General features: G+C 44.2%; 1 protein-coding gene across 2 annotated transcripts in view; it reads left to right on the top strand.

Annotated features, from left to right (window-relative positions):
- Positions 1–1071: 1071 nt before the first annotated feature.
- The window catches only part of SH3BGRL (SH3 domain binding glutamate rich protein like), a 42459-nt gene continuing 30078 nt past the window's right edge, over positions 1072–13452 (top strand). Inside the window, exon 1 of one of the 2 annotated variants that reach the window (XM_083484850.1) lies at positions 1072–1341. In XM_083484850.1, coding sequence (XP_083340976.1) covers positions 1297–1341 — 45 coding nt within the window. In that variant the 5' untranslated portion in view covers positions 1072–1296. The remainder of the gene's footprint in view (positions 1342–13452) is intronic. The other variant, XR_014521298.1, reaches the window with a different exon arrangement.

The raw sequence follows: 13452 nt of genomic DNA, 5'->3' as shown, positions 1-13452 counted from the left end.
ACTAGACTTAACCGTCCAGGTATCCTTTACCTTTTACCTTACATGGACTAATGACCTATCTCAAGCCTACTTGGATATCTAAAATATGTGTGTGTGTGTGTGTTAACCAGGAACAGGGCCTTCTTGGTGATGGCTCAACATTTGTTTAATTCCCTCCCACAGGAAATGCACACGGCCACATTGTAGTTAAGCCATGCTCTTAAGCCTTTTAAAAATTTTGATACAAACTAGAAAACGCTTGACTGTCTGTTTTTGCATTCTCATTTTGTATTGTTATGTAGAGCACTGCCCTGTGTTCTCTGGATGAAAAGTCTGTACAAATTTAATAATAATAATAATAATAATAATAATAATAATAATAATAATAATAAAGCTTTTTTAAGAGGTTTAATACTGTTATTTTATAAATTGGCATGTTTTGTTTTACAGTACATTTCTTGCATACTGTCTTGCGGGTGTGCCCTTTATTCAGGCATTTTAAAACTATATTTAAACAAAGCATTTGAAACCAAGAGCCAAGCATTATTACCTTAGACCAGCCTTTCTCAACCTTGGTTCCCCAGATGTTGTTGGACTACAACTCCCATCATCGCTGACTGCTGGTCCTGCTAGCTAGGAATGATGGGAGTTGTAGTCTAACGACATATGGGAACCCAAGATTGAAAAAGGCTGCCTTAGACCTAATAATGCGAACTTTCCCGATTGTAAGCGCCCCGAAGCAGGGGCATCTCTGGCGTTAAGTCGATTTCACGTTGATCGGTGCGATTTTTGAACGCAAGCCATTTCATTTTAACAAATGCCTCGGCACGGCTTTGAAGGTTCTGGGGCTTGAGGATTGTGGCTGAAAGTGAACAAAATAGTTTCCCCGTTCCGGAAAAAAAGAGCTTTACCCCTAAATCAACAGCAACGCGTTTCCCGCCCCCCATGAATGACCCAGGCCCAGCAGATCCGGCGCGGGAAATAAGCGAGCCTTCGCAGTTCTGCTTCGGATTGTATCACCCCTGCAATTTCCCCCACTTCCTTTCGATTCTGCGATACAAACATGCTCTCCCTCTCAGCTTCTTCCGGGGTTTGGATGATCAGCGAGCGGGTCCCATGCGTAGCAATAGCAGCAGCTGCCGCTCGTAGGAGGAGGCGGGGCATTCCGTGTTTCCACACTGCACGGCGCTGCGCCTCTTCGCCTGCGCGCGTTCTCTCTCTCCCCATCCTCCTGCGCTCGCTTTCGGCTGAGACACTGTTCCTGGCCTCCTGCGCTCGTTCTGCCATCGCAAAGAAGTGCCTGCGCCCTTCTTCAGGATGGTGATCGTAGTCTTCATCGCTTCTTCATCAGGTTCCACAGCGGTAAGGAGAAGCCAGCGGCTCCTGCTCCCCTCCCTCGCCCAGAAGCTGTTCTCCTTCCTAACTTTCCCCCACCCCTTTGTACTGAAGGAAAGTTGCAGCAGCAGGCTCCTTCCCTTCCCTCTCTCCCGTTTCCCCCTACAGTACTGCCCCTACATTCAGGGCATTTCCCCATTTTCCTTCCTTATTTCTTTTATTTCCTCTGCTCGCTTACAAAAAATATGGGCTGGGTGGCTTCTGCAAATTGTAGCAAGCAATTTGGGACAATCTTTAGCAGGGTTTATTTTATCTGCCATTTTATGATGGGGTGGGGGGTGGGGCAACCCTGTGTATTATCGGCATCTTCAAGGCTGACATGAGTATGATCCTAAGCAATCTTACTCGGAGGCAAGCTCCGTTGTGCTCAGTGCAACTTCCTGCCCTTACTGTGGCATCAGCTTTCATAGTATGAGAAGCTGAGACTATGAAAGCTGATGCCACAGTAAGGCAACTATCTCTGTGCTTGATTACCTGGTGGGTAATTTCCCACTGAAAACAACTGGATTGATTCATGGGAAAACATGCAGTAGGATTGTTTTTCTCTTCAGTTGCCACAAAACTCTTGACAGTGCAATTGTTATGTACATGTTTATAGACGTCTCAGAAGTAAGTTCCATTAATTTCATTTTGTCTTGCTCCCAGGTAAATGGGTATGCAGCTGCTGTCTACAGCTGCCAAAGCAACACATGGATCCTCTTCTGGAATTTAATTCCCATTGACTTTAATAGGATTTGCTTCCAGTGAAGCATACTTGGATAGTGCTCTTTAGTCTTCAAAGTTATTTGCAAATACCCTTGAGGAAGGAGGACTCTAATCTGTACTGATTACTTTGCATGCTCCAGTACTGAATCCTAGTATTCAAGACTGCTTCTGCTTGCTTAGGGTGGTCCTTCCAGTCCCCAACTTTTAAATTTTTTTAATTGTGTTGATTTGTCACAGATATAGGTATAAATACGTAACCATGTAAGTACTGTACTTGTCTGAGATAACTTGTTTGCAACCTAGCAAGTTTTTCACTAATAACTTTAGGAAAAGCTTAAAAGTGGAGTAAACAGGGTAGACTTCTGCTCCATTTGGTTATTCATGGGTCGCAGCATCAAGTCATATTTTGCTTACCTAGGAAGGGCTTAATCTGCACCTTCAGACCTTCTGCCTACAAAACTGTTTAGCTGGCATGCATGAAGGCATAATGTGAGTGCATCTTAGCGTGTACAGAGTGCCTTTCCCTTACATTCGAGTAGCAACCACCAACTTCCATGTTCCTGGGGTTAGGCAAAACTGTACCTAGGGAAGGAATGGGTTTCAGTTCTCATTCTTTTCCCTTTTTGGCAAAAGCACTTTTATTTCATGGAGATTATCCAGGAGGTAAGCATCCGTTTAATCCACTTAACGCCACTCTTCAGGCTTGTCCTGCTGTTCAGAATACAAAGGCTCAGATTTCCCTCTCTGTTATAGAAATTAAGCATTAACCTCCCCCATGTTCCTTTCCTATTTCATTTCTTCCCTTTTCAGTATCCAGTTCCACAATCTTGGATGCTCATGTTTTTATTACATTTCTATATGACCTCCCTTCAAAGGGAGTGTGTGTGCGTTATTCTCCAGACATGGCTTGTGTCAGAATTAAAGCTAAATCAGGTGCCTGATTGTCAGGTGTGTAAATCAGGTGTAGCCCCTGTAGCTTCGTTTGGACAAGGAATTGGAGGGTCCTTTAAGAAGTAGATATGGTACCAATATAATTTAGAACACAGTATACCATATATACTCGAGTATAAGCCGACTTTTTCAGCGCATTTTTTATGCTGAAAAAACCCCCCTCGTTTTATACTCGAGTGAGGTGGGTGGCAGCGGCCCAAAAGGAGCCCTTTCTTGCCACTGGTCCCACTGCCGCCGCCCGCCTCTCACAAGGGCAGGCACAGGAGCCACGGTTGGGAGAGATGCTGCACTGCTGTGCGCTGTGCCTTTTTCACCCGCGGCTCCTATGCCTGCTCTTGCGAGCGGCAGAGGCGGTGGTGGAGGGATGAGCGGCCCGAAAGGAGCCATTTCTGGCTGTTTGTTCTTCTTTCTCCGCTGTTGCCGCCACCACCAGGTTTGTGGTGTGGTGAACCGGCTTATACCTGAGCCAGTAAGTTTTCCCAGTTTTTTGTGCTAAAATTAGGTGCCTCGGCTTATATTCAGGTCGGCTTATACTCGAGTATATACGGTACCTTGGTTCTAAGCTCTGCTTGGCCACTAAGTTCAATGGGTAGCTTTGTACAGTACTAGTCTCTGCCTACCTCACAGGGTTGTTAGGAGGATAAAGTGGGGAAATCCCATATTTGTCCCCACTCCCGCTCTTTTTTTTTTTTATAAAATTTTTATTTGTTTTACAAAATTTTTTAAAGACAAAACAAACACTTAAAAAGACATACACACACGTATAGTTTCATAGCATTTTTCATAAACCTCTTTTCCGGGACTCCCCCATACCCCCCCTTTCTGCATCCCAATGTCCAAAGTTTTTTTTTTAGCAACTTCTAGATATTCCTTTCCAACCTCTGTCATCTTAATCTTTTCTATAATCTGATCTTATGTCACTGTATCCCTTTTTTCCCCTGAAAATCTCGACATTCTAACATTCATCAAGTTTATAGTAGTCCTTAAGGTATCTTTTAAATTTTCTCCATTCTTCTTCCGCCGTCTCTTTCCCCTGATCACGGATTCTGCCAGTCATCTCAGCCAATGTCATATAGTCCATCACTTTCATCTGCCATTCTTCCAGAGTGGGTAGATCTTGTGTCTTCCAATACTTTGCGATAAGTATTCTTGCTGCTGTTGTAGCATACATAAAGTTCTGTCCCTCTTTGACACCAATTGGCCGACAATGCCCCACTCCCGCTCTTTGAAGGAAGGATGGAATGCAAATAATATGACAGAGAACCTGAATATAACTATGATAAAATAAAGCCTGCAACAAAATGTTGCAGTGCGGAATGATTCTGCTTAGGATGTTCTATTTCATCCTTTCTCTGTTTACGGAAGATGTTTGTACTAGCTCAAACCTTGGGGTTCTCTGAACCTTCTTATAACCTCCCACTAATGCGTGGATTCTGCTATTTCGGGTGCATAAGGACCCAGCGCTTGGAAAATTTAGAACATTGTTAATGTATGATTATAACACTTGGGCTGCAGGACGAGCTGGCTTTTAAAAAGAAAGAAATTCTCAACTTGAAATGTACTTGTGGCAGATCTGCCATGTGAGTGGCCCATTCTAACCACAAAGCACCATTTTGTATGCCAGTGAAGGCTTTCTCAAAGTGCAACCTAGGAGCTGCTTTGTAAAAAAATGTCAGACTGTTGGTTCATCTTGCCCAGTAGCGTCAACTTCTGTGATAGACAGCAATTAAGGTGCTTCCCATATTTTTTTCCACTGACCTTTTAAACAATAGAAGCTGTGGACTGAATTTTGTGCTGTCACAGGACAATGGTCTAATCAATGCAGATCCACAGAGATTTGAACTCAAGAGTGCTGATTTTGGAATCCAGAGTTTACTAGCATTTGCATCATGGAACCAACAACATTTGAGAGTGCTGTGCAGCTGAGGTAATCCATGGTCTGGCTTGTCATTGCATCTGAAACCTGGCTAATGGGTCCTTTCCCACAAACAAGCCATGATCCCTAAGCCCAGAGCAAACCTTGGTTATAGCTCATTGTCTTGGAGAAAAATAATAAAAGAGCCTGGGTTTGGACTTAATGCTAAGCCAAACAGTGGCTTAACTCTCACCAGGGGTGCAGGGGAAGCTCACTTTTGAACCACAGTAGTTAAGTTTAATGTGATGTGTGAGCCAGACCTTGCAAAAATTAAGGTGCAGCCTTTATGTAGCAAGACAGAATCCAGTATACACTGAAACTTCAGACAGTTCAGTTTCCTGTAGTTAATATTGCAGAATAACTGACGCAATGACTGTACAGTTATATGGGGGGGGGGAGCCTGTGCATGTGGCAAACACTCATAAGGAAGTGGTGAAATAGTTGCACCAGTTTTTACAGCACTTATGAGGTGGATTTGGATTGTTTCTTTATTCTTGCATTGTGACTTCAGATGTTTACCAAGCAGCAGGATCCACCTTCTTCTAAATCTAAAGAAACCCATCAGCAGAGTGACTTGGAGACCACCCACCCAGCTGTGTTGGAACAGCTGAATCTCTGATCAACTCCTGCCTAAATGGTTAGAACATTTAAACGCTGGTAATGCAGTTCTTCTTGCTGCCTGCTCCCACCCCGCTGAGTTTTGATGTGAAAGACCACTCAGTCAGCTGCTTCCTACATGTTGTGACCACACTTGCCATACTATGCACAATTCTGATTGCCCCACTTAAAAAATAATATTGTAGACTGGAAACAGTGTTAGGAAATAACGAGACGCCCAGCGCATTTTGTACCTGGCTATTGGCCATTTGCAACCAAGTGAAGATGTCTGGGTGCCACCGTTTCCACGTTTCCATCATCTGGAGGTCATTGGATCTGGAATGTTTTCACACACTAAGCAACACATCCTGTAGAATTCTATTAGTTATATTTTATCTGCACAATCAGCATGAATTTCTGGAACCAAACTGCTTTTTCTGTGCAGTAAGAGCAGGAGCAGTCCAGAATAGGCCAATGTGTGTGTGGACTGTCCCTGGATCAAGGGACTTTTTAAGTTCCCAAAGTTCTTAACCTAGCTCAAGGTTGTCATCTGAACTAGCCAGATGTTTAACTGATAATCAGTAACAGCTAGTTCATTATTTGAAAAATAAGACTTCAGAGCTGTCTTACTCCAAAATGTCAACTAGATATTCTGTTTTGGCAACTGTGACCTTGGTTTAAGGAACCATTTGGTGCCTATATCGTGACTGGAAAAGGTGCAGAAAGGGAAATGTAGGGACGTTACAAGATTTGGTGCTTTTTAGTTAATGGGGGAAAATGAGTACAGTGGTTTTAGAACACCTTAGCTTATAAACAAATTGGAAATAAAATGCTGCAAACCCAGAAGTCGGTGTTCCAGTTTGTGAACTTTGCCACCTGCCCAGTAATACATGGGGGACGCGGGTGGCGCTGTGGGTTAAACCACAGAGCCTAGGACTTGCTGATCAGAAAGTTGGCGGTTCGAATCCCCGCAATGGGGTGAGCTCCCGTTTCTCGGTCCCTGCTTCTGCCAACCTAGCAGTTCGAAAGCACGTCAAAGTGCAAGTAGATAAATAGGTACCGCTCCGGCGGGAAGGTAAACGGCGTTTCTGCGCACTGCTCTGGTTCGCCAGAAGCGGCTTAGTCATGCCGGCCACATGACCCGGAAGCTGTACGCTGGCTCCCTCGGCCAATAAAGCGAGATGAGCGCCACAACCCCAGAGTCAGTCACGACTGGACCTAATGGTCAGGGGTCCCTTTACCTTTAATAATACACGGAGACATAAAGTGAAGCTGGATGTTGGAAAATTCAGGACAAGCAAAAGAAACTACTTCTCACAGCACCCAGTTTAACTATGGGATTTGCTCCCACATGATGTAGGGATGGCCACCAAGATGGATGGATTTGAAAGAGGATTAGACAAATTCGTAAGAAGATAAGGTTGTCAGTGGCTACTAGCTATGATGACTCTGAATACCAGCTGCTGTGAAATGCCAGTGGCGAGAATAATTTTGCACTCAGATCCTGTTTGTGGTCTTCCTATTGACATCTGGTTGACACAGGACTGGCCTAAGACATTTTGGCACCTGAGGTGAACCACAAAATGGCACCTCTCTCCTTGCCATGGAAAAAGAAGTAAGGGAAGATCTACATCAGGAGCAAGGGGGTGGGATTTTGACATCAGGATATGCTGCCTGGTGAATCCTGCCGCCTGAGTCAGTTGCCTCACCTTGTCTCATGGGTGGGCCGGCCCTGAATATAGATCTACATCAGGATCTACTGCACTTGTGCCCCTTGAGTTAGCCGTCTCACTTTGCCTCGCGGGTTTGCTGGCCCTGTGCATGGCTATAAGCGTCATTGCTAAAATATTGCTTTTAGCAAGAAGGAACTTACGGTGGACGCAGGTGGCGCTGTGGGTAAAACCTCAGCGCCTAGGACTTGCCGATCGTATGGTCAGCAGTTCGAATCCCCGCGGCGGGGTGCATTCCCGTTGCTCGGTCCCAGCGCCTGCCAACCTAGCAGTTCGAAAGCACCCTCGGATGCAAGTAGATAAATAGGGACCGCTTACTAGCGGGAAGGTAAACGGCGTTTCCGTGTGCAGCTCTGGCTTGCCAGAGTAGCTTCGTCACGCTGGCCGCATGACCTGGAAGTGTCTGCGGACAGCGCTGGCTCCCGGCTTCTAGAGTGAGATGAGCGCACAACCCTAGAGTCTGTCAAGACTGGCCCGTACAGGCAGGGGTACCTTTAGCTTACGGTGTAGGTATTTTTCTTATGGTGACAATTATTGCTAACACTTGATCTCAAAAATCATGGCAGAGATTAGTTTTGTTAGGGAAAATTCACACTAAAATGTTGACATCTTGGTGCAAGAATGTCTTAAAATGTATGATGGGGATGTGATCAAAGAAATCTTTGAAACTTTGCAAAACTTTTTGAGTTTTGCAGTGCAGTTCTCCAGTCAAGTAATGCATTAAAAAGTGCATATACTGTGGTAAAGTGCATAAGCATGCCTATATTGGTGAATTGGTGAAAATTGTGTTGTATTAAGGAAATGTGATTGCAAAAACGTGTATATTGGGAGAAATTTATACTAAAATGAGAACTTTTCATGAGAACTTTTTTTAAAAAATTAACAGTTGATGTAGAAATGCAGAGAACTGAACTTAAGAATGGGAAAACAAGAAACGGAAGAGAAACAGAGTTGTCAGATTCTCCCATCCCTACATGAGTGTTGTAATCCAGAAATATCTTCAGGGCCACAGGTTCCTCATTCCTGGTCTTCAACACCAACCATGTTTGTGGTTGCATGTGCATAACACCAATAATAAAACTACGGTAATTGAAAAACAAATCCAAAGAAAATGGCTCCTTCCATTGCCATTTGGAAATGCTTGGGGAATCAGTCAAATTTTGATCTTAGGTGGCAGCCTAAGATCAGGGTCTTTCCTTATGGAGAGCCTCATAAATTCAGTTCCCCATGGTGACTGCTCCTGCCCCAGATCGCTAATGTAAAGTTTTCCTCTGAATTCTGTTCAAAGTATAGTACAGCGGAATTTGTTGATTTTGCCATTTCTGCGAATTGGGAGAATTGAGCTGTTTCTGAACCCAATGTCAGTGGTTTGTAAAGGTGCCTTGTTAGTTGAACAAGCTAAATGTAAGAGTAACCCCAGAAAGTTTCAACGTTTAGTTTAATTTTTGATTGCATTTTAAACAGCATGTATATTCATGTTGTGTGTATGTCTGTGTTAATAAGACATTGTATTATATTTGCAGTGGCCTGTGGCCAGTGTGGGGAACTTTGACCACCTGCCATCCAGATGTTGCTAAACTGCAACTTCCATCATCCCTGACCATTAGTCATGCTTGCTAGGGGATGGCAGTTGTAGTTCAGCAACACCTGGAGGCCCAAAGGTTCTTCATTCCTGAATTGGAACTGCTTTTACTTTTTCCAAGAGCCCAGTTTAAAGGGAAAGAGAAACCCATCCCTCTCCCAAATTCTATGCCAAATGCAGAGGTCTCTGGAGTGGAGAGGCTCTTTTTGCCTAGTTAATACTGGAATTTGGATAAGTTGTGTGAATCTCTGTCATTGCTTCTGAGATCTCTCCCAACACAAAGTGCAAATTTGGATGGATTCCTGATTTTGCTTTCTTTGTCTAAAACCCATCAAGAAATGAGAGCAAAGACTCTGCCCTGTGTGCTCATCAAAGGACTTTAATGGAGGGGTTGGTTCCATAAATAATGAGTGACCATCAAGCTATATCAAACTTTATGGGCCCCTGGACCCAATTCTCTTTCGAATTTGGAAGGAAAACTTGTACACATTTTTGGACCACTTGAATAGAGTTTATGGTATAACAAGAGCATGGGAACAGCATGTGTGTTTTGTTGTTGTTGTTGTTTTTAAAAAACCTTTCCTTTTATGCAGCCTGCTGATAATGTGATTCATATATAGGTCATGCAGCTTAGGCTTTTATATAGGCTATTATGTTACCCCCTCCTCAGGGGGGTAGACTTCACACAACAAAAGGGATCCCACAGCAGAGATTACAGTGGTGCCTCACAAGACGAAAATAATTCGTTCCGCGAGTCTTTTCGTCTTGCGATGTTTTTCGTCTTGCGAAGCACGGTCCGTTGCAACTGTGCCTCTTCAAGCGGCTTTTAAAAAAAACGCAAGACGTTTTCGTCTTGCGAAGCAAGACCATAGGGAAATTCGTCTGGCAAAGCAATGCAAAACCGAAAAACCCTTTCGTCTAGTGAGTTTTTCGTCTTGCGAGGCATTCGTCTTGCGGGGCACCACTGTACTTTTAACACCTCAAGACACTGACAGTGGCTTTGAGTGCTATAGCAAGTGCGTGCTAGCATCCATGTGCATGGACTCTGCCATGGGCAATTGGTGGTGCTTATTTGTAATAATCATAAAGGATATGACGTAGGGTATATATCTGTGCGCTGCTCTGGTTTGCCTTAGTCATGCTGGCCACATGACCCGGAAGCTGTACACCGGCTCCCTCGGCCAGTAAAGTGAGATGAGCACCGCAACCACAGAGTCATCCACAACTGGACCTAACGGTCAGGGGTCCTTTTACCTTTATATAGGAATCTATAGCCTGGGCAACCTTTCATATGTGAGTCCCATTTCATACTACAAAGCCAGGTGCCTCTAGTCAACTGCATGCAGCTGATGATGTTTGTTTGTAATGACAAACATTAGTCTTTCAGTACAAACAAAATGCCACCTCTAACGACTGGACAACGTGCAAAGAATACTTTTCCCAAACAGCGAGGTATGGTGCAAACCAAATAAACAAATGTGAAGCAGTTGAGGATAAACGAGCACATTTTGGGGGGTGGGGGTAGTTATTGTCTAGTTCAGGCATCACCAACCTTTTTGTGCCTATGGACACATTTGGAAATTTGAGAACATTCCGTGGACAGCAGTCACATAATGACTGCCATGGGAAGGGTGGTGGTGGTGGCATTGAACACTGTAAGGGTGTGACAAAACAAAGAAATGGCCGCTATTGGATTTTGGCATAATGCCAAATGATTGCTGCATCTAAAATAGTGGGGAAATCCAAGCACAAAATGGCGCAGCCATGACACAGCTGTCCCATCAATAGGGATAAAGGGTCACCAGTGCAGTCACTCACAGAGCAAAGTTCTTTGCACCTCTGCTCTGGATAGGGAGGGTAGGCACTCAGTCTTGGCACCAAGCGCCACATGGGCATTTTTAAGGAGATGTGTTCAGTGTAGGAGAGGCTGAGGCAGTACAAAGCACTGATTCTTATGCCCTGTGGATTTAGAGGGGATATAGACCTTTCAGGGTTTCACAGAAGTACCAGCAGCAACATTTCCCCTCAGTTAGCAGCCTCTAGTGTAGTTTCTGCTCCTTTGAACATGGTATTTACTATTGGTGGTGATCTCTCGCCCTGCCCCCATACAGTGGTACCTCTGGTTAAGAACTTAATTCGTTCCCGAGGTCCGTTCTTAACCTGAAACTGTTCTTAACCTGAGGTACCACTTTAGCTAATGGGGCCTCTCGCTGCCACCACACCACCGGAGCACGATATCTGTTCTCACCCTGAAGCAAGGTTCTTAACCCGAGGTACTATTTCTGGGTTAGCAGAGTCTGTAACCTGAAGCATCTGTAACCCGAAGTACCACTGTACTTTAAAAATATTCTCTGGAAGTAGTCCTGATATTCTGACTGGATGAATGTTTTGCCCAGTGAAATGACCCAGCAGAACAATGACTTAACAAAAAATAAAAACCCTAACAAATGATTAGCTAAGGCATTTGGCACAGATTCCAGTTTTCCTTCTGGGAGGCAAACTGCCAGTCACACCTTTTAAGTATGGTTTCTGTTCCTTCTGTTGGGTGTGGTCGCCCATGTTTCCTCAGTCCTTTTCAAGACATGGCTTAGGGTCCAGAAGAGCCACTTAAAACACACACCAATAAATATTTACAGACTTAAACCCATAATCTTTATTGTTCCTGAGATGCAGAGGGGCAATATAATGTGATCAGCCTGGTACTAAATCTCATTTGACAAACTCACTCAGGCTTAAGGGCTAATTCCACAACATTCAGAGTTCTGTTTCCCATGCGCAGCAGCTGAGGCTGTGCACCACATTGGGTTTCCAGGGAAGATTAAGGATGATAAAGGCAACTTAGAGACATTTCCTTTCTGGAGAAGCAACCTCCCCCTCCCCTGCCTCTGGTCAAGGGTCACAGTACTCAGGACTGGTCAAGTTATTTATTTCTATGCACCCCACCTTTTCAGTTAAGGAATTCAAAGCAGCAAATACAACCCCTTTTCTTCAATTTTTTTTTATCATTGCAACAACCCTGCAAGGTAGCTTGAGCCAAGTAATAGCAACTGACCCAAGGCCAGCTAGTGAGCTTTGTGGCTGAGTGGGAATTTGAACCTGAGAAATCCCACAGGTACCCCTCACTGCAAGTAAAAAATTTAAATCTGTAACCTTTTGTTGCCCTTTCATGGTACAGTGGTGCCTCGCAAGACGAAATTAATCCGTTCGGAGAGTCTTTTCGTCTAGCGGTTTTTTCATCTTGCGAAGCAACCCTATTAGCGGATTAGCGCTATTAGCGGTTTAGCGGATTAGCGGCTATTAAAGGCTTAGCGGCTTAGAAAAGGGGGGGGAGCAGAAAAAAAAGGAACACTCGCAAGACGTTTTCGTCTTGCAAACCAAGCCCATAGGGAAAATCGTCTTGCGAAGCAGCTCAAAAACGGAAAACCCTTTCGTCTAGCGGGTTTTCCATCTTGCGAGGCATTCGTCTTGCGGGGCACCACTGTACTCAAAACCACCAGCTGCAGTGGCTTCCTCACTCTGCCCAAGGATAGGAATAGCTCTAAGGTAATAATAATAATAATAATAGTAATAATAATAATTATTATTTTTATTTATACCCCACCCTACCCAGCCAAGGCTGGGCTCAGGGCGGCTAAAAAGCAATAATAAAAACAAGTTGAATGAATACAACTTAAAAACAAGATTAAAATACAACATTAAAATATTGAAACATTAAAATGCAGCCTCATCACAGGAGGAGAAAGGAAAAAGAAAAAAGAAGGTACCTCCCCTACTTCACTTGATACATATACTGTATATATATTTCTGGTCATTAGCAGGATAATGCAAATGACCAAACTGGGGTGGGTGAAGCTTGAGAGATAGAGAGACAGAAATAGTTGTTCCATGTAGTTCCAGGCATACCAAGGTAAATTCCCACTCGGTAAATAACTTTGTTGATGGCAAGCAGGGCAATGTTAACAATGGCTAAACAATGAAGCTATTGTTTTGTCATAGATTTGTTTAAACTGTGTGATAGTCCCTGCTAATCCTTTAATTAGCATGTGTGATGGCTAATTAAGTCAGACCCTGTGTGCTGGACAGACACCCTTAATTCTGTGAAATCAACATGGGTTCAAAGGTAATGGAGTCAGCCTAATTTTCTTTGAGGTGAGAGCCTGGGGAGTCTGAGCACAACAAAGCATCAAATAACTAGGTGTGAGAATACAGATGAGCAGGGCCTCTCTCCTAAAACCAGGGCTTAGGATAGCAAGGTGAGAACACGTGAGATGTGGCTTTTCTTGGGATGGGATGGGGTTGGGGAGGCAAGCTGCAAGGCAGGGATGCTGCTGCCTTTGGAAGAAGCTGGCGCTGCTTGGGAAGAGATGCTTGGAACCACCCTCCCACAGGAGGCTATGTTTGTAAATATGTGTAAACAAACCATATATCATAAAGACACCATAAAGACTGTGTCCCCTTGTTCAAAAGTGAATACAGACTCTGGGTTAAGGCACACCTGCAACCCTTGGAATCTTGCACCGCTTGGAGATTGAGGTGGCGCATAGCAGTACTGTGCTAGGGAAAGTAAAGCCGCAGATGCTGGGAACCTTGCAGAATGG

Source organism: Podarcis liolepis, assembly GCF_965112155.1.
Source record: "Podarcis liolepis genome assembly, chromosome: Z".
Taxonomy (NCBI): domain Eukaryota; kingdom Metazoa; phylum Chordata; class Lepidosauria; order Squamata; family Lacertidae; genus Podarcis; species Podarcis liolepis.
Note: the sequence above shows the minus strand (reverse complement) of the source record. Positions and strands in the feature narration are given on the sequence as shown.